Genomic DNA, 22,528 nt, shown 5'->3' on the forward strand with positions numbered 1-22,528 from the left:
CCCTGCCTGGGATTTAGCTGGGGTTGGTTCTGCTTTGAGCAGGGGGTTGAACTAGATGACCGCTTGAGGTCCCTTCCAATCCTGATTTTGTGTGATTTATAAAGTGTCTTTGAAAAGAGAGAACTAGTAAGCATTTTAGTTTCAAGATGCACATAGATTTTATGTTGATACTTGCTGGTATAAGTATATATTTGTATTATTGTAGTGGCTCCATTGATCTAGGCTCATTTGTGTTTACTTTTTCACCTATTCATATACGTGGATCTCTTGCTTCTATTAGTGAATTGAAGTACAAAAGAAAGAAAATCCTTTTGGGGATTCTTGTTTGTTTATCCATTTTCTAACAAGTGATAGAATTTAAATCTCTAGTCTTTATTTAGTTGTTTCCTCCCCATCTACTATTTACAACTGTTGCCTCTTGGGACCCAGGTGCTTAGCTGTGAAACAGTCTCTTTGAGCAACAGCATCTGGTACCTTGGCAGACTCCTGGTTACAGGCAGGCTTTGAAGTTGCATTTTGGTCTGTCATTTACTTGAGCTCCTGATTAGCCATCTGTATTGTCTTGGCAACTTCATTGTTGTTTTCTTTGACCCATCCTTGATTCTGAGTACTTCTTTACTTTAACCTTGTCTGAAAAATGTCCTGCTCAGCTTAGTCAAAAGATCACTTTGTAAGTGGATTAAAACGTGTCCCCATGTCCCTGTATGCATTCTGCCTAGATCGCTGCATTAGCCTTCAAACCTTTATCTGTTAGACTTGTCCCAGGTCCCTTGCTTTTTACAGTGCCAAATGTGAGACTTCATGTAAAATGCTCTCTGCCAAGCCCCAAATAAAACAGTTTTTGATATCTTGATGTCACTGACTTGTACCAAAGGCCATGTAGTGTATCACATTTGTCTTTGTAACTCAAGTTTTTCGATCACACTGTTAAGCTTTTAATATGTTATCCTTTCGTTTTTACATTAATCAGAGATGGGTTTGGATACATCCTCTCCTTATTCTTGGATGGCAGTGTTCTCTGGGTTAGAGGTTGTGACCTGGAAAAGAGCAAGATAGAAGCTCAGGTCCAAATCCACAGTTCTCTGTGATTCCCCCAACCTCATTGTTTTGCTGCTGCCCACTGACACTTCTGGCAGAGATATTATACAGAACATAGAGGAAGTATTAATGCTTCCATTCCAAATAGTATTAACAGGGTAGTTTTTGGGGGGTGGGAACGACTCATAGGAAGTGTGTGCTGGTTAGAATATTGATTTTTCTGACTTGTTCTCCATGGTTCCTGGGCACCTTTTTGCGTCACCCTTTTGCAGAGTGAGAAGTGGCAACTGCACTAAGGAAAGGGGAAATATTCTACATCTCACGTCTGTTTAGCCACATGTGGCCCGTTTTTGATGGTGGTGTACCCATTGGTCATTGGTGATACACAAAAGGGGAACATAGGACTTTGATTAATGCCAGCTTTGAACCCCCTTGTCTTCACACCCATTCTTCCCTTCTAGAGCTGTGCCAAAGTTTTGAACCCTCAGCTATGACTGCCATCATAGTCCTTTCCCTCCAGTGTGCAGAAAGTGAAAGCACACTCATTCTAGACTCTTCTATTTAATACTGCTCCACCAATCAGTGGAATGGGTGAAGTGAGGAGCTGTTGTTTGTATTCTTCTCAGAGGCCAAGGGTTTCCCCATATATTTCCTCTAATACTGAGTTCAACTTTGGGCAAGAATTTTATAAATAATACATGACTATGGAGTCTGTACATCACATGTGAGAATTTTTACCTTCAATAAATTTACTTTTCTGTGGGACAAAAAATATTTCACAGTCGGCAAAGTTATTCTTATATATGCTGATCTCTTTGTAGATGCAGAAAATCTGTTTGAACATGAACTTGGGGCCCTGAACATGGCTGCATTACTGCGAAAAGAAGAGAGAGCAGGTCTTCTTAGTAACCTTGGTCCTTGCTGTAAAGCCCTGTGCTTTAGAAGGGATTCGGCAATTCGCAAGCAGCTAGTGAAAAATGAAAAGGCAAGAGCATGAATTACATAAAGCATTTAGAAATAAGAACATGAATTGTCTTTGCCTTCAAAATATTTCTACAATGATATAACCCTTTCTTCTGATATAGTTTATATGTTGTTGCTGGTCTATTTTTCTGTTCTTGCCTCCCTCCATGCACAAATAATTAGACTTGGCAGAATTTGATTTTTTTTTTAAATGTCAGTGGATAATATCAGTTTATATTTAAGCATTTTTTCAATTTGTATTGATTTTAAATTTTCACAGTGGTGCAAAATTAAGGGAGTGGTCAAGTCAGACTGTAATTGGCAGCAGATGTTGAGATTCACAAAGTTGAAGTTTTATAACTGTTAAAACACAGGTTGTCAACATCACATGTCAAACCGTACAAAACGAATATCCTTAAATCAAAGAGAGTTCTCAAGCAGCTTTTCCTATCTCTTATTCTTGATTATTGATGGAAATATTTTTTGTCTGTCTGTGTGCAGTGAAATCAAGGTTTACTGACCAAAATCTAGTGGAGAATGGACTTCCATTGGTATTAAGTGGTTATGGGATTTTTATTTTACTTTAGCCTAAGAGGTTAATTTTGAGATGTGTTACTAGGGGTGAGTGTTCCCTTGTATGCTAGATTTTATTTAAATTCCAGGAACATGCTTTTATAAAGGTAGAATGTATAAATTAAAATAATTTAAAGAAATGTGGTTTCAGGGATGGTTTTTGAATAATTCCTTGATGTTTTTGGATTCTATGGACTTTTGTACAAATAAGGTTTGTAAAAGTATAGTTTTCTAGTTTAGGAATGTTACTAAATATTTGTTCCTGTAAAATGTTTTCTTTAAGGATTTTGTCAGTTGTCACATGCTGAATTAGGTTTCCCGACTTTGCGTGTCAATAGAGAAGGCAAAATTACTGTTAGAATTAATGCTACGAGGAACCATTTCCAAGGACATACAGTTAACATTTAATTATTGAGGATATTTGAGTCTAATATCTCAGCCCACTTGTCAAAAAGCCACTAATTTTTCTTTCTTCGATCCAAACAGGGCACAACAAAACAGACTTACACAAATTCTCCAGTAGTAGACAGTGACTTGTTAAGGTTGAGTCTACGGTTATTTAAACGCAAGACTGTGTGCCAAGGTCCTGGGCAGGAAAAGACAGAAGATAGTAAACTTCCACAACCAAATATCCAGCAGGAAGTATGTGTGTCTTAAGCCAGTATCCACTTTGGAACTCCATCTAGTTTATCTCCCATCAGTAATATTGATATTTATACCCTTTGAACTTTCTGATTTGGTTGGAAAGCAGCTGTAAGACATTGAAGAAAAGACTGTTTTTACAGGTAATTCTATCGTGTTTGGAGGGAATAATTAATAGTAAAAATACAAAGATCTTTGTTTTCTGTTCATTTCAACATTTATAACATTGAATCTTATAATGTGACATACTTGTTTTATGCATCAATGTAATAATTTCAAGATGTCCATTTTTAGAAGTCTATTACATCACCTGATATTAAAGGAAGAAGAAAACTGTCTGTATCTTTTTTTCTTCATTCTGAAATAATTTTTCATGGGACCAGTCATTTATATATTATTACAGATACTTAAAAACAATGTGACCATCAAAATGAAATCAAATCCAGCCTTTTTTAGGTAGCTCTGCATAAAGGCAACTAATTTTTACCATAATGCTTTCCTAATATGCAGGCATCCAGCTTTCAGCTATGCACAGCAAAATGCTAATAGTGTAGCTTTTAGAGAATCGTCTTTTTTTTTTAAAGAAAATATGCAGCTTTGTTGTATGCACATGTGTAGGTATATTTATACCTGAATAGGGTATGCGTTTGTATAAGTTTTACCATTTTGGTTTTATGCTTATTAAAGTAAAACATGGCCCATACATAACTTTTGTTCTTTCTATCTCTTTCATGTTAACATTTTTGGGGGCTTATATTACTTTAATTCTGTTGAGGTCTTCCCCATGTGCATTATGAGCAATTAATCTTTTTGTGATTTAATGTGTATTTTAAACATACACCAGTAGTTTAAACAGAGCAAGAGTTAACGTTCCTGTTCTGTCTAGGCTTTAAAAGTGCTCTAGCTTATTTTATAACTACAAGGCAGCCTTTGAGCTGAATGTATTAACTCATAGCTTCCAATTGTGTTAAAGCCTATTTTAATCTCCTTTTCCGAAATACATGTTTTATTGCTTAAAACAGTCTTGTGTAAGACTGCAGTACACAAAATAGATTCACTGTTTGGTATTTAATTACAATGAACTTTCTTTATTCACCTTCCCTGTAAAACTGTCAGGGTCTGTATACACATTGAATGTGTAGAAGAATATTTTTCACTTTTCCCTATAAAGAATGCAAAATAGAGTAGATTTGATGGGCTAGTGGTGGCATGTGTTTCACTCAGCGGCTGTTTGCATTAAGGGCCAAATGCAACACTGATACATACACCTTCATCTAATGGTATTGCATGAAATCAGCACTGAATTCAGCCCTAATAATCAGGTATGTTCTTTTGCTTCCAACGTGACAAGAAATATGAGTGCTGTGGAGAGGCTTTGCTTTGCCTTGCCTGTAGAAGTGCATTACAGTGCTCTGCAGGAAACCTGGGTGCTTTGGGAGTAGCAGTGAGGGACTCGGAAAAAAGTTCTATGCAACCCATCTCAGTCATTGCAACAGCAGGCCCCAAAAGGTGATGTGAATTTGTTTATAGGTGGGGAAGTCCTTCAGTTTTGGAGAACATAAGAGTTGCCAGGAATCCTGTCTGAGAGAGGCCAATTCAGAATATAAGATACAAACCCTGAAAATTTAGCTAATTTTACAATAATTTAGGGAAGGGGAATTTCACTTCTGTCCACTGGCTATAAAACGTTTAGTCTAACTCTACTTCCTGAACCATTCCTAATGTTATCAGGGATTGTATCAAAAAAATAGCCTCTCATCTTTTGAGACTTGCTGTTTCAATAAACAATTTTTTATGCCATTACAAACAGTATTTGCTAATTTGTGTCCTGAAGTGACATTTCTGTAGTAGAAGTGGGTCATTGTAATGATTCGAGCAGTCTCCTCAAGTTCTTTCAGGGGTGACTCATTAGCCTCAGTTTCAGTGTGGTGTGATCAGTCATATGCGCACACTGTACAGTATTTGTATTCTAACCTGGAATTTCTATTAATATGCAGTTCACCCTATTGATGATATACCCAGTTGATGATAGGAGGTTTTCAGGCATCTTTTCTTTTAAAAAAAGAAACCTAAAGCGGTCCTGGCTCTGAAAAGGCTATGCTGCAGTAGTTCTCAATTTGCTGCCTATGGGCCACTTGCAGCCTAATCAGCACCATTTGAGGAGGAGGGATCGCTCAGGGGTTTGAGCATTGGCCTGCTAAACCCAGGGTTGTGAGCTCAATCCTTGAGGGGGCCATTTAGGGATCTGGGGCAAAAATCTGTCTGGGGATTGGTCCTGCTTTGAGCAGGGGTGGACTAGACCCACTGAGATCCCTTCAAACCCTCATATTCTATGATTCTATACAGGTAGTATATATATATTGTGTGGATGCAGCCATGTTATACACATATGGGGCCGACAATGGTAAATAGGTAGAGAACCACTGCTGTAGCGTAGACCAGATATAGTGAGTCTGAGCAACAACCAATGAGATAGGAATGTGACAAAATTAGTTCCATTTGGTGACTCTTCTGGCCCTTTCCATCCAGAAAATTTTCTTTTGGGCATTTATAGAATCCTTAAGTGGTTATCTAAATCTTTCATGCTATAATAGATTGCTGCAAGGCTACCAACTTCTTTTTCGACATTCACCCACTGATTACTTCTAAAAAAACATTCTAGAGCCAGCCAGGAAGGTCTCCATGGACTGGAGATCGAGAGCCATAGCGTACCTCCTGGTACGCCTTCTAGCCCTGTGGTTAGCACATTCACCTGGAACGTGAAAGAGCTCGGTTCGAGTTCAAGAAGAAAGAAAGGGAATGTACCTTACAGTAGCTGGAGTTCTTTGAGATGACTTTGTGCACGCAGGTGCCATTGTCAGCCTCCTTCCCCCCTGAGCCAGTCTTTTACCTAACTATCTGTGGTGGGTGGGGCTGCTTTACCTTTTTATACTCTAGGGAAGGTGGTGTGAGGGAAAGGCGGGAGGACACGTGTGAGGCCACAGTGGACATTGGTGGCTAAAAGATTCTAGGTTTGTGCCCAGGGGGACCATACATTTACAATAGCGAGCTGTGTGGACACAGGCATCTCAAAAAAGTCCAGTTACTGTAAGGTAAGTAACCTCTCCTGGGAGGGGGGCACAAATATGGGTCAGGATTAGGTGCGGTACAAACAGTTAAGAAAGATGGTCCCTGTCCTAAGGAGCTGAGAAACTAATAAAAGATGAGACAGACAAGAAGAGCACAAAGAAACAGTAAGACAACATTTGAAAGTGTGATGGGCTGCAGTGCTAGCGCACCAGCTGCCTAACAGCTGTCTGGATTTTTTGTAGGCATGATGGCAGAGGAAAGTTTTGAGGGGGCAATCAAATCGATAAATAGGGAAAGGATGCTATTTAAGAAGACAATCTCAGAAGGTGTAAGGACTGCTGAGCAACAAGGGAACTAGGGAGGCAAGGAGTAAACAGATCTGTCTAAAGGGAAACGTTCAAGAGATTATTCAAACCAAACAGAAATCCTTCAAAATTTGGAAATTTGACACTAGGAGGACACATTATAGCAGGTAAGATGTTAGAAGGGTTAAGATGGAATTCAGAGAACAAATAGCTAAAGGTATAAAAAAACAAAAAGATCAGGAGCAGGCAGCTCTCTTCCCACCACCACCAAAAAGTTGGTCTGTTGGTTTCCAAGGGGATAAAAGGAGTAATTAAGGTTCTGAGACACTTGAATAATGTCTTGAGTCAGTCTTCACCACAGAGGATGTTTGTGGAGATACCGACCTCTGTCCTGCTCTTTTCTGGCAACAAAGGGCTTGTTTTCACTACTGAGTTACATTGGCACAGCTGCGTTGATGTAGTGCATCTGGTGAAAATGTGCTATGTTGACTGGAGAGTGCTCTCCTGTTGATGCAAGTACTCCACCTCAACGAAAGGCGGAAGCTATGTAGGTGGGAGAGCATCTCCCATCAACATAGCATGGTAGAGACACCGCTTTAAGTCAATGTAACTTACATTGCTTAGGGAGGTGTTTTTTCACACCCCCTGAGTGACATAAGTTACATCAACTAGTGGTAGCGTAGACAAACCCAAAGGTGAGGTAATATCAAAGACTATAGTGTCAGAAGATGGGCTGGAACAAATTGATGTAAAAAGCAAGGCATCCCTAGACGGCATACGTACAAGAATTCTGAAGGAGTTGTGAAGTGGCTGAGTTGTTGGCAAAAAACAATCTCTCATTAGAAATAGCTAATGTATGAGAGGAGTGTTGGGTAGCAATTGTACCTGTATTGAAAAAAGACTGGCATCATCTGGGTAATTAGACTAGTAAGATTTATATCTGTACTAGGCAAATTTGTTGAAATGATCATTAAAATTAGAGTAAAACACCTGAAAGTTAAATATGATAGTCTAACCATGGTTTCTGCAAAAGAAAGTTGACTTAGTTTGTTTAGGCTTTCAAAAGACCTGTGATGTGGTTCCTCATGAGGCTGTTAAAGAAACTAAACAGTCAAGAGGCAAAGTATTGTGGATCAAAAGCTGGCTAGAAGACAGGACAAAGAGGCTAAATGATCAGTTTTCTTCATGGTAAAAGGTTAACCGTGGGGGTGCTTTAAGATTCCATTCTAGGTCCTGTGTTTAATATAATAATGACATGGAAGGGTGGTGGTGAGAGAGAGGGTAAGTAGTGAGGTAGCAAAAGTTTCAAATTATACACTTATTTAGATTAGTTAAAACCAAAGAGATCTGTGAGGAATTTCAGAGACCAGACTAAAGTGAATGGATAACATGATGGCAAATGAAGTTCAATGTTGACAAATGCAAATTAATGCACATTGAACAATTTGCATGTCTTTCAGGGTTCTAAATTAACTATATCAATCCAGGAGAAGGAGCTGAGGGTAACTGCAGATAGTTCAATGAACACTTGTGCTCAATGTACAGCTGCAGTCAAAAAAGCAAATATGTTAGAATGCATAGGAAATGGGACAGAGAATAATATGGAAAATGTAATCATATATAGTCAATAGTGCAGCCTCATCAAGAATACTCTTTGTTATATTCATCCCATCTCAAAATAATATTGCAGAACTAGAAAAGGTTCAGAGAAGGGGACAAAAATGATTAGGGACATGGAAAAACTCATAAAACGAGATTAAAATGATTGGGTTTGTTTACCTTGGCGAGATGAATGAGAGTACGTAATAAAATACATGAAATAATGGTACAGAAAAAGTGGATGGGGAGCTTTTGTTCTCCTTGTCTCATAACACAAGGAGACATTCAATGAAATGGAGAAGTGGCAAATTCAACTGATAAAAGGAAATATTTTTTCAGCGAATGTTGCATATTATTGTGTCCATACTGAGCAACATGTGCTCTGTTCCCCACTGCTAGGCCAGTGGTACCTTCCCTTGCAAATTTTGTCGAAACAGTCACTTACTGTCAGAATCTGAACTCAGAAGTAAACTGGAACTTATAGAATAATTGTGAGATTTATCCCTTTCATTTTTAATTGCTGTACTCTAACCCATTCCCTCTTTTTTTGGCATACAAATTGTACTGTACACACAATTCTAGAATGAGTGAGTCATTGCAGAATGGTTCGTAAATGTGTATTTTATTGATTTAGTTCACTCTGCATACTTCTAGTTAACACTGCATTAATAGCTTTCCAATTTTTAGCATGTTTAGTTATCTGAGGACATCGTAACATAAATTACTGTCTCCTGTGATCCAGGGGGAAGTTTTGCCACCTAGAGGATTCAGGGGTCTGGGGCAAAGCAATTTCAGGGGCCCCTTCCATAAAGAAAAGTTGCAATACTATAGAATACTATATTCTCGTAGGCGCCCCTGCGGGGCCTGAGGCAAATTGCCCCACTTGTTGCCGCCCCTCCCCTGGGCAGCCCTGGGAAAAATAAACATTTAAAAATCTTCCACATCTCGGCACAAACCCAGTGTTGAGAGAACTTCTTTTCAAGTCACCTTTACAAGGTATCACTGGTTCTCAGCATCAGCTAGTGCTAAAAGGCACTAAAGCTTATTAAAAGGGCTGGACAAATATTTTCCGTCAAAACTTTTTTTGGATCGAAAACTAGAGGTTTTTAAAAAGCAGAAAAAAATCATGGACAATGTCTGCTTTCCTTCAAAATTTGTTGTGGTTTTTTTAATTGAAAAGTTGAAATTAGTCTGCCAAAACCTGAACATGGTGTGGGGTTTCAGAAGTATGTGGCCAAATATTTGCTACTTGCTGTGTTTGTTTAAAGAAACACTTTAAAAAATCTGCTTAAAAAAAATCCAAATCTTTTGAACCACCTCAGCGATTGTGACCAAACGCCTGAGCCCATCCAGTGAGAGATTTTTCCAGATTTCTGATACTTTGCTGGCTTCCTTGACTCATATGGCTCCCTAACTTTGGATTCATTTAGCTTAGAACATAAGAATGGCCATACTAAGTCAGATCAAAGGTCCATCCAGCCCAGTATCCTGCCTACTGACAGTGGCCAATGCCAGGTGCCCCAGAGGGAGTGAACCTAACAGGTAATAATCAAATAATCTCTCTCCTGCCATCCATCTCCACCCTCTGACAAACAGAGGCTAGGGACACCATTCCTTACCCATCCTGTATGTATCTGTTTCCTAGAGACTGGCTCCATGGGGTCCCTCACAAACCGGAGACAGTTACTGTGGGTTTGTCTTTAGTATAGCTTATGTACATGCTCCACGACCAAGCATTTGAGCTTGTTCCAGAATGTGGAATGAGCTTTTGTTGTGAAAACTGAAATGTTCAAAATAGCACATGCATGTGAATGGACATAAGGTGCTAAAATTAAATGAACCCCAGGGTTCTCAAACAGGTTTGGGACTCCTCAGGGGGTCACAAGTTATTATTGGGGGTTGTGAGCTGTCAGCCTTCACCTCAAACCCCACTTTGCCTGCAGCATTTATAATAGTGTTTGTTTTTAATTTATAAGGGGAGGGTGTCACACTCAGAGGTTTGCTATGTGAAAGGGGTCACCAGTACAAAAGTTTGAGAACCACTGAATTAAAACCTCTGGAGCCTTGGGGAATGCAGGGGAGGAGGGTTTCCCTTGGTAGGGTTGGGAAGGAGGTAGGTGGTGTAGGATATTGCTCTTCTCATGTGATCCCTTCCCCCATGGAAGTGTGAAAGTTACTGGTAACCCTCCTAACAACTAACGGTTTGGACATTAGGGGGAAGCAGAAGCCTCACGTACACAGTAACCTGAACTTTTGAACTATCTTTTCTTTTCTGCCTCAAAGCAGAGAAAACTTGCTTCAAACCAGTTTTTACTAACCAGAAGTGCAGGGTTTGACACCTACCAATCAAGTGTTAACACACCAGGGTCTTTGTCTAAAAGTGTATAAAAGGCTTGTGAAATTTGTATGGAATAGTGTCTTTTGTACCAAGGTACAGGGCTCTCATTTCTTCTGCAGAATAAAGCATCTTTCCTTATCCCTGTCAGGCTGTTATTGGCTCTCAGCTAGGCAGACCTGATATTTCGGTAACAGAAAAGATAACAGCTTAGCTCTTTGAGGCTTGTAGATAGCTATTTAACACAAACTGCTGAATGAGCTTTAGGGTAGGGAAGGCTGTGCCTCCCCAGACAGCCTGGCCCTGCTCCCTATCTGACCCCATCCACTTCCTGCCCCCTGACTGTCCCCCTCAGAATCCCTAACCCATCCTGCTCCTTGTCCCCTCACTGGCCCCCCAAAATTCCCTCCCCAACCACCCCTGTTCCCTAACTGCCCTGACCCCCCTACCCCCGGGTCCTGACAGACCCCTGGAATGCTCATGAGCCAACCCCCCGTTCCCTGCTCCCTGACCACCACCCCCGAACCACTGCCCCTTCCCTTTCCCCTGACTGTCCCTGGGGCTCCCTGCCCCTTATCCAACCCCCTCTCCGCTCTCTCGGAGCCTCAGCGTACCGTGTCCAGAAGCAGCCACGGGCAGCGCTGCAGTGCCGTGGCTCCAGTGGGGCCTGAGCTCCAGCCGGTCGGCCTGGAGCTCGCAGCCCCGCCCCCTTACCACGCAGCTCCAACCTGGGAGGAGCTCAGGCCCTGCTCGAGCCACACTGCTTTAGCTCAGTCCAGGGCCGCTCCTGGGTTACCCCTGCCTCTCCCAGAGCCTCAATGTGCCACGTTCAAGAGCTGTGTTGGCCATGGACAGTGCTGCAGCAGCGTGGCTCCAGCGTACCAGAGCTCAGGCCCTGCCCCCTTACCATGCGGCTCTGAGCGGGGAGGAGCTCAGGCCGCAGCGGAGCCACGTCACTTTAGCTCTGTCCAGGGCCGCTCCTGGACGTGGCGCGCTGAGGGGATGGGGGAAGGCGGGGTCGGGGCTGGAGCATTCTTGTGGGGGCCCCTATGGTGCCTGGGGCAAATTGCCCCACTTGCTCCCCTCTCTGGGCGACCCTAGTGGAAGTGTGAGATCTTGTTAAATCACCTGAAGACTAAAATATACTGATATTAGCACTGGTCTTAGAGTCATCTCAAAGAAGTGAAAGGCAAAATTGTTACATCCCTTGTGCATTTTTATGTGGGTACATGAGTGTTTCAGTGGGAGCACTGGAGCAATAGCCGCTCAGTGTATAGGCAAATGTCATCAAAGGAAATACTGCATTGCTGCTGTGTTTGTTCATAAGGAAACATTCAAGTTAGGGTGACACTTGAGTACCTTTTTAGGAAAAGCAAAAAAGCAATTTCACATTGCTCATATAGTATGGTAGCATAAAATGGGCCCATTTCACATTAAATTGCTGAAGCCTGTAATAAAATGTACTGGTTAGTTATTGAACTAGGCAGCTGGACAAGGAATTTCATAGTCTGATTCTTTTCCCCCCATTTGGCAAGGGGTATACATCAGCCACACGCTTCTGGATGAAAAGGAATAATCATATTTACATATAGGTGATTCAACTCTCATTTTCACTTGTAGAAAGAAGTGTGAACTGTGAAGAGAATGGCATGACTAAATCAACATACTCCCAAAGTGATACATCTAATACCTGGAGAGATGTTTTCCTTCTGTGCTTGCTTTTAAACTGCAGATATTAGTTTTCAGCACTTTAACCTTTAAGAACAATGAAGAAGAATCTCTTTTGTTTTGTTTGTCTTTACAGCAACACAAATATTTCTGACAATGTTCAGAGCAACTAGTCAGTGGCGTATTGATTTGAGTGTCAAAAGAGGAGCAAGTGTAACAGGTTAACGGCACCAGCATCATCTTTTGACTGTTGTTATTGGGCCCTGATTACCACTGAAATGTATTTTTCTTTGATAGGAGGTTCAGATTTCTGCAGGGGACGTGTGTCTGGTGTGACCAGAAAATTAAATAGAGAGCAGGCAAAACATCTGTACTGGATTTCTACTAATCTGAATTATTGAATTTCTGTAACTTACAGCAGCAGCAAATGGATTCTGGAGCATTCCCAAGCATGACACGCTGTACTTGATGTGATTAGAGATGTTTTGTGATTGTGGATTTAAATAATAAAACTAAAATAGAGCAGTCTTTGGAAAGAATTAGACTCCTGCTATTTGACCCCTCTGCAGTAACACATTCTGGAATGTGGTCCAATGTATTCTTCACAGCGGCCCGCCGTCTACCTCATCTTTACTCTGAGGTGCTGTACATCAGCAGGTGATGATCTATCTCGATCTGAGCTGGTTGAGGGCCCAGAACAACTCCATGAAACTGAGCTCCATCTATACCATTCTACCCAACTCCCTTCCTTTGGAGACAGTCTCTCCCACTTTCAATCCTGCTGGGAGCAAATTATGTCAGCCAAATGGGTGCTGGAGGTTATAAAACTAGGTTACTCCATCAGTTTTACCTCTTTCTCCTCTATCTACCTCTGTTCCTTGTCTCGCCTCATGAACGCCTCTCACAAGTACCTTTTAAAGCAGGAAGTCAACTCCATTTTGCACATAGGAGCTGTAGAACCAGTTCCAGTTCAACACAGAAGGGGAGGGGCTTTTACTCCAACTATTTTTTGGTCATGAAAAATAATGGGGGATGGAGACTGATCTTGGCTGCAATATTCCTAAACAACTTGGTGAAATCAGAAAAATTCAGGATGGTGACTCTCTCTTATAATTCCATCATTATAACTGCGGGACTAGTTTTCAGCCCTCAGTCTTCACAATGCCTATTTTCATATTGAAATTCATCCATCTCACAAACAGTTCCTGAAGTTTTTGATAGATCGGGATTAATTCCAGAATCATGTAATTCCTTTTGGCCTTTCTTTTGCCCCAAGAGTGTTCTTGAATATATTGGCAGTGGTTGCAGCTTACCTTCAGCACCTTGGGATGAACTGGTTACTCAAGGGCCAGTCTTACAATGAGGTTTTCGCTGCCATAAAGATAATATCCCTGTTCTGTGAGCTAGATTTGCAGCTCAACATTGAGAAATCCACTTTGAGGCTGGTACAAAGACTAGAGTTTATAGGAGCATCCTTAGATGCAATATCAGCCCGGACTTATCTTCCCTCTGACAGATTCTTGATGTTAACAAATCTCATCTCAAAAATTCAAATCAGCCCACAGACATCAATAAGAATTTGTCTTTAACTACTCACACATATGGCAACTTGTACCTTTGTGACACAATATGCCAGGCTCTGCTTTTGATGTTTTAGATTGGCTCAGGAATGTTTATATACTCCAAACAAACACAGCCTGAACAAGCTGGTGTTGGTCCCTTGTCGAGCATGAAATTCCCTCAATTGGTGGAAAGATCCAGATAATGTCTGCATGGGGATTGCATTTGTTCAACTTCCTCCTTCCATCACCATAACAACAGATGCAACCCTGATGAGCTATGGGGAGGGGGAAGAAGGGGCAGCGTATTTAGGGACCTCCACCACTCAGAGCAAATGGCCTGCCTAAGAGGCATGACTACATATCAACCTCCTCGAGCTGAGAGCAGACAGGAATGTTTGTATCCACTTCCTGCCTTTAATCAGAGACAAGTCCATAAAGATCTTGACAGACAACATAGCCTTGCATGTTTTATATCAATCGACATGGAGGGGTTAGATCTCCTTCCCTTTGTGCTACAGTGATAAAGCTTTGGAACTTGTGCATAGCCAATTGCATCCTAATCTCAGCAGCTTACCTCCCAGGGAACAAAACAGGATAGTGAATGACTTCAGATGATACTTCTCCCACAACTATGCTGGGAGTTAGATTCCTGGATTCTCAATCAAATTTTTCTGGTTTGTGGATTTCCAGAAATAGGTCTCTTTTCCATGGTGAACAACAGGAAATGTAAACACTTTGGTGGGGGTTGGGCATGTGAGGCCCCTTCTCATTGGGAAATGACTTCCTTGTTCAGTGAACAAGAGGCCTTCTATATGCATTTCCACCAACACCCTGGATTCTGAAAGTGGTAAACAAAATCAAGCAAGATCATATTAATAGTTCCAACGTGGCTCAGACAGATGTATTTTACCCAACCACTTGTCAAGTAATCAGCCTTCCACCCATGCCTCATGTTCTTTCTCAAGATGTTAATAGGACTCTTCACCCCAATCTGAAGATTCTTCAGTCTCAAGTCTGGCTCCTCAATGGTTTGTGGGAATAGTGTACTTCTTCTGAGAAGGTACAACAGGTGTTATTGAACAGTAGAAAAGATTCCACAAGCTATATTTACCATCACAGGTGGAAAAGGTTCAGCCTTCCGAGTGTCCAGAGACATTTTCCATCTGCTCACTCTTCCCTCTCAATACTTCTAGAGACCAAAAGGTCAGCACTATCTCTGAGTTCTATCAGAGACCACTTGGTGGCTATAATAGCCTTTCATTCCCTGGTTGAGAGATTCTCAGTTTTCGCACATCCCATAACTGTAAAGTTGAAGAACCTTTCCCCTCCAGTTAAGGAACCCACTCTGATTTGGAATTTGAATTTAGGATTTATGGATCCTCCTTTTGAGCCACTGGCAACTACTTCTCTCATTAATTTATCTCTGAAGATGGCTGTGCTGGTGGCTGTTACTGCTGCCCAAGGGTTGGAGAAAGAGTCTCTAGTGGTGGTGTGCCCTCCATTTACAGTATTTTTCAAGGACAAAGCTAAGTCCACACACAAAATTTTTACCCAAGGTGTCATCCAAGTTATCCATCTTGTGGTTTTTTCCCCCAAAGCTGTATGAGTCCAGAAAGGAGGCTGTTTTGCACACTTTGGATGTTAGGAGGGCATTAGCCTTTCATTTGAACAGAACTAAGTCATTTAGAAAATCACCAGAATATTTGTGGTGTATAGCTGCCTCCTAGGGTATTGTCCATTCCATGATCTCCTCTCTCTCTCTCTGTGTGTATATATATATATGGCACTACTCAAGAGGATTCCTATTCTGGACATTTGTAAGGCTACCACTTGGACCTCCATACATACCTTTTCCAAGCATTCTGCAGTGGCCCAGTCTTCTAGATTGAAATATTATCTTGTCTTGAGTCTTGAACTTAGTTCCAAAGGCTCCCCTCCCACAGTGGGGGTACTTCTCGGTAGTCACCTGAAGTGGAGCACCCATAGGGACACTACTTTAAAAAAAAGGAAAGGTCACTCACCTTGTGCAATAACTGGAGTTCTTCAAGATATGTGTCCATATGGGTGCTTCACTACTTGCACTCCTTCCCTTCCACTTTGGAGTTACCTCTGGAGACTTTGTGATGGAGAAGGAACTGAGGGCAGTTTGCCCGTGCAGCCCTATATGGCCTCTGAGTGGGGCACAGGGATACATAGGGTGCATGCACTGGTCAAACAGGGACTATTACCAAGTACCTCTGATTAAAGTTGTGTGGGGTGTGAGCATACTTGAAGTGGAACAACCATAGGGATACATATCTCAAAGAACTCCAGCTGCTGCACAAGGTGAGTGTAACCTCTTCTTTCCAGTGTTCTTACTCACTATCACTTGAATCTCTATTCTTTGATAATAAACATAGTCTTGTTTGCACTATAAATATATCTAATGTTGTGGTGATAAGCAAGTGCTGTTCCTGAGTTGAATCTTGAAAACTGGTTCCTTTGAGAACAGCACACCTAGTAATTCCATTGAGTGTTCATTGGAAAGGGGGAATGCTCAGAGAACTTGAAAGTCACTGTGTGCCTATCACCACTGGATGGTATTGCTTGTGCTGCTAAAGCCTCAGAGTTTCAGGGAGCTGATCTAGAGGAGCCAAAAACAAGGTTTCCTCTTGCTAAAGGCAGGTGTGGGTGAGATGCCACACAACCCTGAATATCCTCAGGAACACCACACACCCGCTCTGACTTTCACTTGAAGTTAACATCACTATCCCCTACTTAGGGAGTGGGGTTCAGTGTAAGGTAACTCCCTCAATAACGGCATATTAAGTACAGTTCTGAGGGACCCGCTGCCGAAGACCCCGACGTGCCGCCCCAATAGCGACCGGAGGGCTGCCCCTTGGTATTGGCCACCCAAAGCACCTGCTTCTTTAGCTGGTGCTTGGAGCCGGCCCTGGTCTGCTGATCACTGAGGCAAAGTAGGTGTGTCTATGAAAATACAGTCTGTTCCTGAGGTCTTTTCCCCAGGTTCATCAACAGATGGCAGAGGAGAGCTCATTCAGACCCTGGCTTACACTTGATCAGAGGTTCTCAAACTAGGGGGGGGGGGTCACAAGCTTTCAGCCTCCACCTCAAACCCTGTTTGCTTCCAGCATTCATAATGGTGTTAAATATATAAAAAAGTGTTTTTAATTTGGGGTTGCATTCGGAGACTTGCTATGTGAAAGGAGTCACAAGTACAAAAGTTTGAGAACTAGTGCACTAGATAGATATATTTGTGTGTTTTACACAGATTATAACAATACAAGCTCTGCAGGTGCAAAGAGAAGTCCTTTATCTAGTCTTCACTGTGTAATTGAAATTATCTGCTTCTGGCAGTATTTTGTGAAAGAGCCTATGAAAAGTCAGCATAACTCTTAATAGGGGACTGTATTTTTCTTTTCTTCACTGCAGATCTTTCCAAGGCACAGGTAATTGTTGAAATCAGTCACATGCTAGTCATCAGCATCTAGCAAGGGCTCTACTAGACTTTATAATAGTAAGTTTTAATGTACCTTTGAGTCTTTATATTTGATAGCCAGGCCTATTTATAGGTCTTAGATATTTCTCACCTGCCCCAGCCTTCACTTCTGCTGTGGTTGTGGTTTTGGTTTGCTTGGTAGTGGAGACATTTATGTTTTCTGGAGTGTAGGTTAAAAGGAAAGGATGAAATGTTATTAGATAGCAACAATAAGAATATTTTAAATCAAAATGTTAAACCAAGAAATCGCAGATATATTTGAAAACGCATTAAAAAGAACTACTTGCTGTAAATTGTGGCCTTCATTCTAAATGAATTCCAGAACCCCTCTAGTTAAATGACTGACTTTTTCCATCTGTGTTGCCATAACAGCATCTTGTGGATAATTATTTATGAACATTACTCCTGTTACAAATTGTGACATACAATTTAAACCAGCAATAAAAGCTGCAAAAATCATTAAAACAATTAACCAGCTTGCTAGAACATTCACCACTGTGGATCTTGCTTTATGAAGTTAACTAACAAATCTGTTATTAACCACTGATGAGGAGCCATTTTGAAGAAACTATTGCTTAATTAATCTTTGTATAGAGCTAATAAGAGTGTTAAATGGGTTCCTCGTTGGACTGGATTGTTAGTATAGAATGCAAGTTCCCTTAGGCAAAATCTTAATTAATATGATATTAAAGTTAGCCATCCAACTTTAAGAGGCTATTTTAGTCATTTAGAATTAAAAAGACAAATAATTTCATTAATAACTTGATAAGATTCAATGGCTCTATATAGGTGAATTATTATGGTCTTTCCTGAAGGTGTTCTGCCATCTTCTTTAGAAAGAAAGCTATATTAAAATCCTTATTTAGATGTAATACTTTTTTCATCAGTCCCTTCTGTTGCAGCATAAATGTAACTTGTCACACTTATCTATTGCAAGCAGGCTACAATGTGGAGAAAAGTAGCAACTGAAGCCAACACTAATGTCATTCATGCATTTAGCCTTAAAAAAAAAATAAAAATAAAAAAAAATCAGAAACTGTTCATATTAGTAAATTGGATGAATATCATAGCTGATACAGTTTGATGCTTGGAGTGACCAGGCTGTTCTGGTTTTCTTACTGTTTTTAATGGCAAGGACTCAGGACATAGCAGTGTGTCGATATTTGCATTATAAACCCCTATTTTCAAAGGTTTAAGATTCAGCGTGTGGTGAGACTTATTTAATGTCTTTGTCTTTAACTCCTGTTTACATATGTTATACATCTTGCGGAAGAGGAGGAGCAGAATCCATAAAATGGAAGACTGGAAGGAAATAGTTTGCTCTTCTTGAATAGCTTGTGTCCATAATTCAAAGCTGGCATGATTTAGTACTATTTTACACTGTTAGTTCACAATACTGAGTTAGGGCCTTAAAAATCTCTACTTATTTTAGTAACATTTAAAGTGTTTAATCAGCATATGAATGGTTTTCATTATCTTTAGATATATGTTCCTCACATATGTAAATAATTTACATAGTTTAAAATCAGCTCAATTATGGATTTACAAAATACATCTAGAGCTGTAACAGCTTTTTCAGTTAAAAATACAGACTAACACATGTATCTGCAAATCTGTATTCTCTGAGGTAGGTTTCTACATTCTCTAAAGTGTTGCAGGTCTGAGGTTTAAAGTAAACCTACAAAAGTCTGGATTATTTATAGATAAGGCTGAAATCTTATTGTTTAGTTGACTCCACTGTAACTAGTCTTTGCAGCTCAAACTGGTTTATGCTCTTTCCTTGATGCACACATAACTCTGAACAGCATCAACAGAAGTGATGTACTCAGCAAAATAGAACACCATCATAGAAAGGACAGCCCACTCTTTAGGGGCTTTTTGCCCATATTGTCCATATGGAAAAATTTTTTAAAATTCCAGCCTTAACTGCTTTCTTTGCATGGGTTGGAGGTGGCTCCTTCACCTAGTCTTTATGCATTAAAGAGAAGTCTAATAGTCGCTAATTCATCACATTGTAGTAGCATATTACCTTCTCAATTAGCATATTCCTTGGAGACCTGTAAATAGTGCCTCAATTCATTACTAGCATCAAATGATCAATATGCCTAACCAAAGTTAACTGTACCTTGGATATCTCCCTTGAATTATTAAGGTGTTTTGTTAGTCCTAAGAGAGTACTGCATATTTCTGAATAGGTTCTTGTCCACCCTGAATTTTATCATGTAGTAATATCAGTTATGATTGCAGAGTTCCATAACACTTATTGTTCTTTTAAGGAGCAGCTCTTAGATGACCACCAGAAATAATATTTCCATGGGTAAAGGATTTGTATTCTGTGGACAGGAGAGTTGGAATTAATTGGAAAGTCATTGGCTAGCATAACATATTCCTGTGTCTTTATACTGACAGCATCATGATTAATAGTAACTGTGGAAGGAAAGTGCAGCTAATTTAGGAAAAGGGACTGGAATACTCTGGAGACAATCTCTCATGAGTACCCACAGCATATCCCCCCCACATCAGAGATGTTATTTTTCACATCTCTCATTTTCTCTCTTCTTCCTGCTGACCTTTTAATGTACTAACTGAAGCTAATCTTATGTGTACAAGCAGCATATTGACTTGACATGTTTGTTACAGATAATTAATACTGCACCAGTTAGACATATTCTCAATTATGGCTTCTTCTGGCCTTGTAGATATCAAACTGACAAGCTTCCCCCATAGACAAGAGTCTAAGAAGATGTATGTAGGGTTACTAAATAGAAAAGCCTTATATTAATAGTATTACCAAGACCCTACCCCCTCAAAAAAGCACCTGGGATCATGCAGTCTTCAAATATAAATTTGACCTACATGATATATGCACAGTTAAAGGCTTAGGTAAATAGGCATGTCATCTTTGTTAATTAAGTGAAGCTCTTGACATTAACAGAAAATTGGGAGGAGAGTTCACTCATCTGTCAACTAACAGAGAGAGTTGTTTACCGCAGAAGCGCTTGCCCTTATTTTAATTTCCACTAGTCTGTGCTACTTACTGACCACATATAGATGGACATCCATTTGCTTAGAAATATGATTTGCAAGTTAAATATTTGCATTGTAAATCTGGCTACAATATAATTCTCAGCAGAGCTGCCAGTGGTATGTATAGTACAGTGGACCACTTCTTCTGACTTCCTCAGTGCCATGGGGTTGGGGAACCATTGCGTTTATTGGGTCTTATAGGCTCTTTATTGCAGTTGCTTCTGCCACTGATTCTGGCTTTCTGAAATAGCCATTGGCCAGCTGAACCGGTGAAACTGAGTGTAGTCTGGTGAGGGGGGGGGGTGTCTCCAAGATCCACCATCCGCTAGATTGGTCATATGTTTCTGTCTTCGGTGAGAACTCCCAGTGAATCTTTCAGAGGCAGTCTTCCTATACATTTAGTTAGATCCATAGGAGTTGGAGACTATGCAGAGGTTAAGGGGCAAGGCTATAAGCAACTCAGCCACCCCCTTCTCCAGATATAGTCACTGGGGCAGGCATCTGTGCTTTTGCTTACCTTCTCTGTAGGAGAGGGGAGTGCTGAATGGTGGTAGATATAGGAAAGAGGATTGGAAGACAAAGGATAGAGGGAATGTGACAGAATGAATGTCTGGGAAAGAGAGTGAGGGAGAGGGAAAGGGGTGAATGTTAGGGAGGGGAGTGGATGGGGTAAGTAGACTGAAGCAGGAAGGAGAGAGGCAGAATAAGAAGAGGAGAAAACATGGCAGAATGGATACCCTTTAACCTCTTCATCAGATGCCAAAATACGAGTCCTATCTGCCCCTCCTTGAAACTAGATGTTCACCAGTTTCCAGTGGTTATTTGGCTAGGAGTTGGGTAACTTCCAGACTCAAATCCCTTTGTGTGTATTGCCTTCTTCCCCCCCCTTTTTTTTTTTTTTTACAGATAATGTGTGAAGTCATTACTGCCAATCCCCCACATCTAACTGTTTCTAGTTTCAGCAGCTGTTCAATATAACATGATGGTTCCCGAATGAAACGTGCCACTTGAAGCACCGCCCTCCTTCACCCCTGTTGTTTTGTAAGTTCCCATATTTTTAAGTGACCTTCAGGTTTGATCAATCAAGTGTCCCTGCAGGATAGTTCTCTCTGACATTGAACATGCTACAGTGTGGCGCTGTGCAATAAAAAGAGGAATTAACAGGCATTTAAATTCTGAAATTAATGGAGAGAGGTCTGAGTCTTCTGAACATCTGTTTCCAACGTTTTCAAGGGGGCTTTCAATTTGCTGTTGGTTTTTAACCATGTGATCACTATCCATACTTGTGAACTAGCAAAGTCCTGTGTCTTGGAGCAGACACGAGGTTATGAAAAAGCACCCTAAATCATCTCGTTTGTTTGTTTGGGGGCAATAATAGAAGCAGAAGCATTTGGCAAATAGTTTAACCATTTTGAAACTAGGAGTCTACATACCTGAGCAGACTCCATCAGTCCATTGGGTGCAATGCTTCAGCAGAGCATAATGCTTTTCCACAATGCATAGGGCAGGTCGTGCAGGGCTCAGGTTTGCGGCTCTCTCAGAGCAAATTCAGAGGAGGGAAAGAGAAAAGTGTTCTTAAAAAAAATTAAAAAGCATGTTTTCTCTTTCTTTTTAAATCCTGCTTGTGAATTTAATGCTCATGAAAGATGTCAGACTACCTGGAGTGTGGGTTGGCGGGCAGGGTCCTCAGAAAGAATGAAAGGTCCACCCCCTCAGATGTGAGTGGCCACAGAGCCCAGATTGCAGGGGACAAAGAATGAAAAAACGGATGTGGAGGTACAGGTCAGAGGGTCGGAACAAGGAATCCAGAGGGGGACATTAAGCAGAGAAGCCCAGAAACTGCCCACTGCTCTGAGAATGAGTCCAAGGAATCAGTGGACAAAGGAACAGAAGAAGCCATTCCTCAACAAAAACAGTAGGGAAGGGGAAGCAACGAAAGAACAGGAATAAACTAATGACGGGACCAAGACCACATAAAGAAATGGGAATGCAGGCCAGATTGTTAAAACCAGGGAACCAGAAGGGGACACTGAGCATAGAAACCCACACAATACCCACTGCTTCACAGAAGAGTCTAGGGACTCAGTGGACTTCACCCAAAGGAACTGTGCCTAGATACGTGACCTAAAGAGTGAAAGGAAATAGGTCTCAGTCAAAGGAGCCACACTTTCCTGTTGAGTTTCTTCCTTCTGGCCACTTTGGCCAGTGAAAGGAAGGAGATCAACTGTCCTGAAGACTGAATCCTCAA

General features: G+C 41.0%; 1 protein-coding gene across 7 annotated transcripts in view; it reads left to right on the top strand.

Annotated features, from left to right (window-relative positions):
- The window catches only part of ZC3H13 (zinc finger CCCH-type containing 13), a 58,898-nt gene extending 55,343 nt beyond the window's left edge, over nucleotides 1–3,555 (top strand). For all 7 annotated transcript variants that reach the window (XM_030565310.1, XM_030565349.1, XM_030565321.1 and 4 more), the window contains 2 exons: nucleotides 1,860–2,023; nucleotides 3,061–3,555. In XM_030565310.1, coding sequence (XP_030421170.1) covers nucleotides 1,860–2,023; nucleotides 3,061–3,231 — 335 coding nt within the window. In that variant the 3' untranslated portion in view covers nucleotides 3,232–3,555. The remainder of the gene's footprint in view (nucleotides 1–1,859; nucleotides 2,024–3,060) is intronic.
- Nucleotides 3,556–22,528: the final 18,973 nt, after the last annotated feature.

The sequence above is a fragment of the Gopherus evgoodei genome, chromosome 1 (assembly GCF_007399415.2).
Source record: "Gopherus evgoodei ecotype Sinaloan lineage chromosome 1, rGopEvg1_v1.p, whole genome shotgun sequence".
NCBI lineage: Eukaryota > Metazoa > Chordata > Testudines > Testudinidae > Gopherus > Gopherus evgoodei.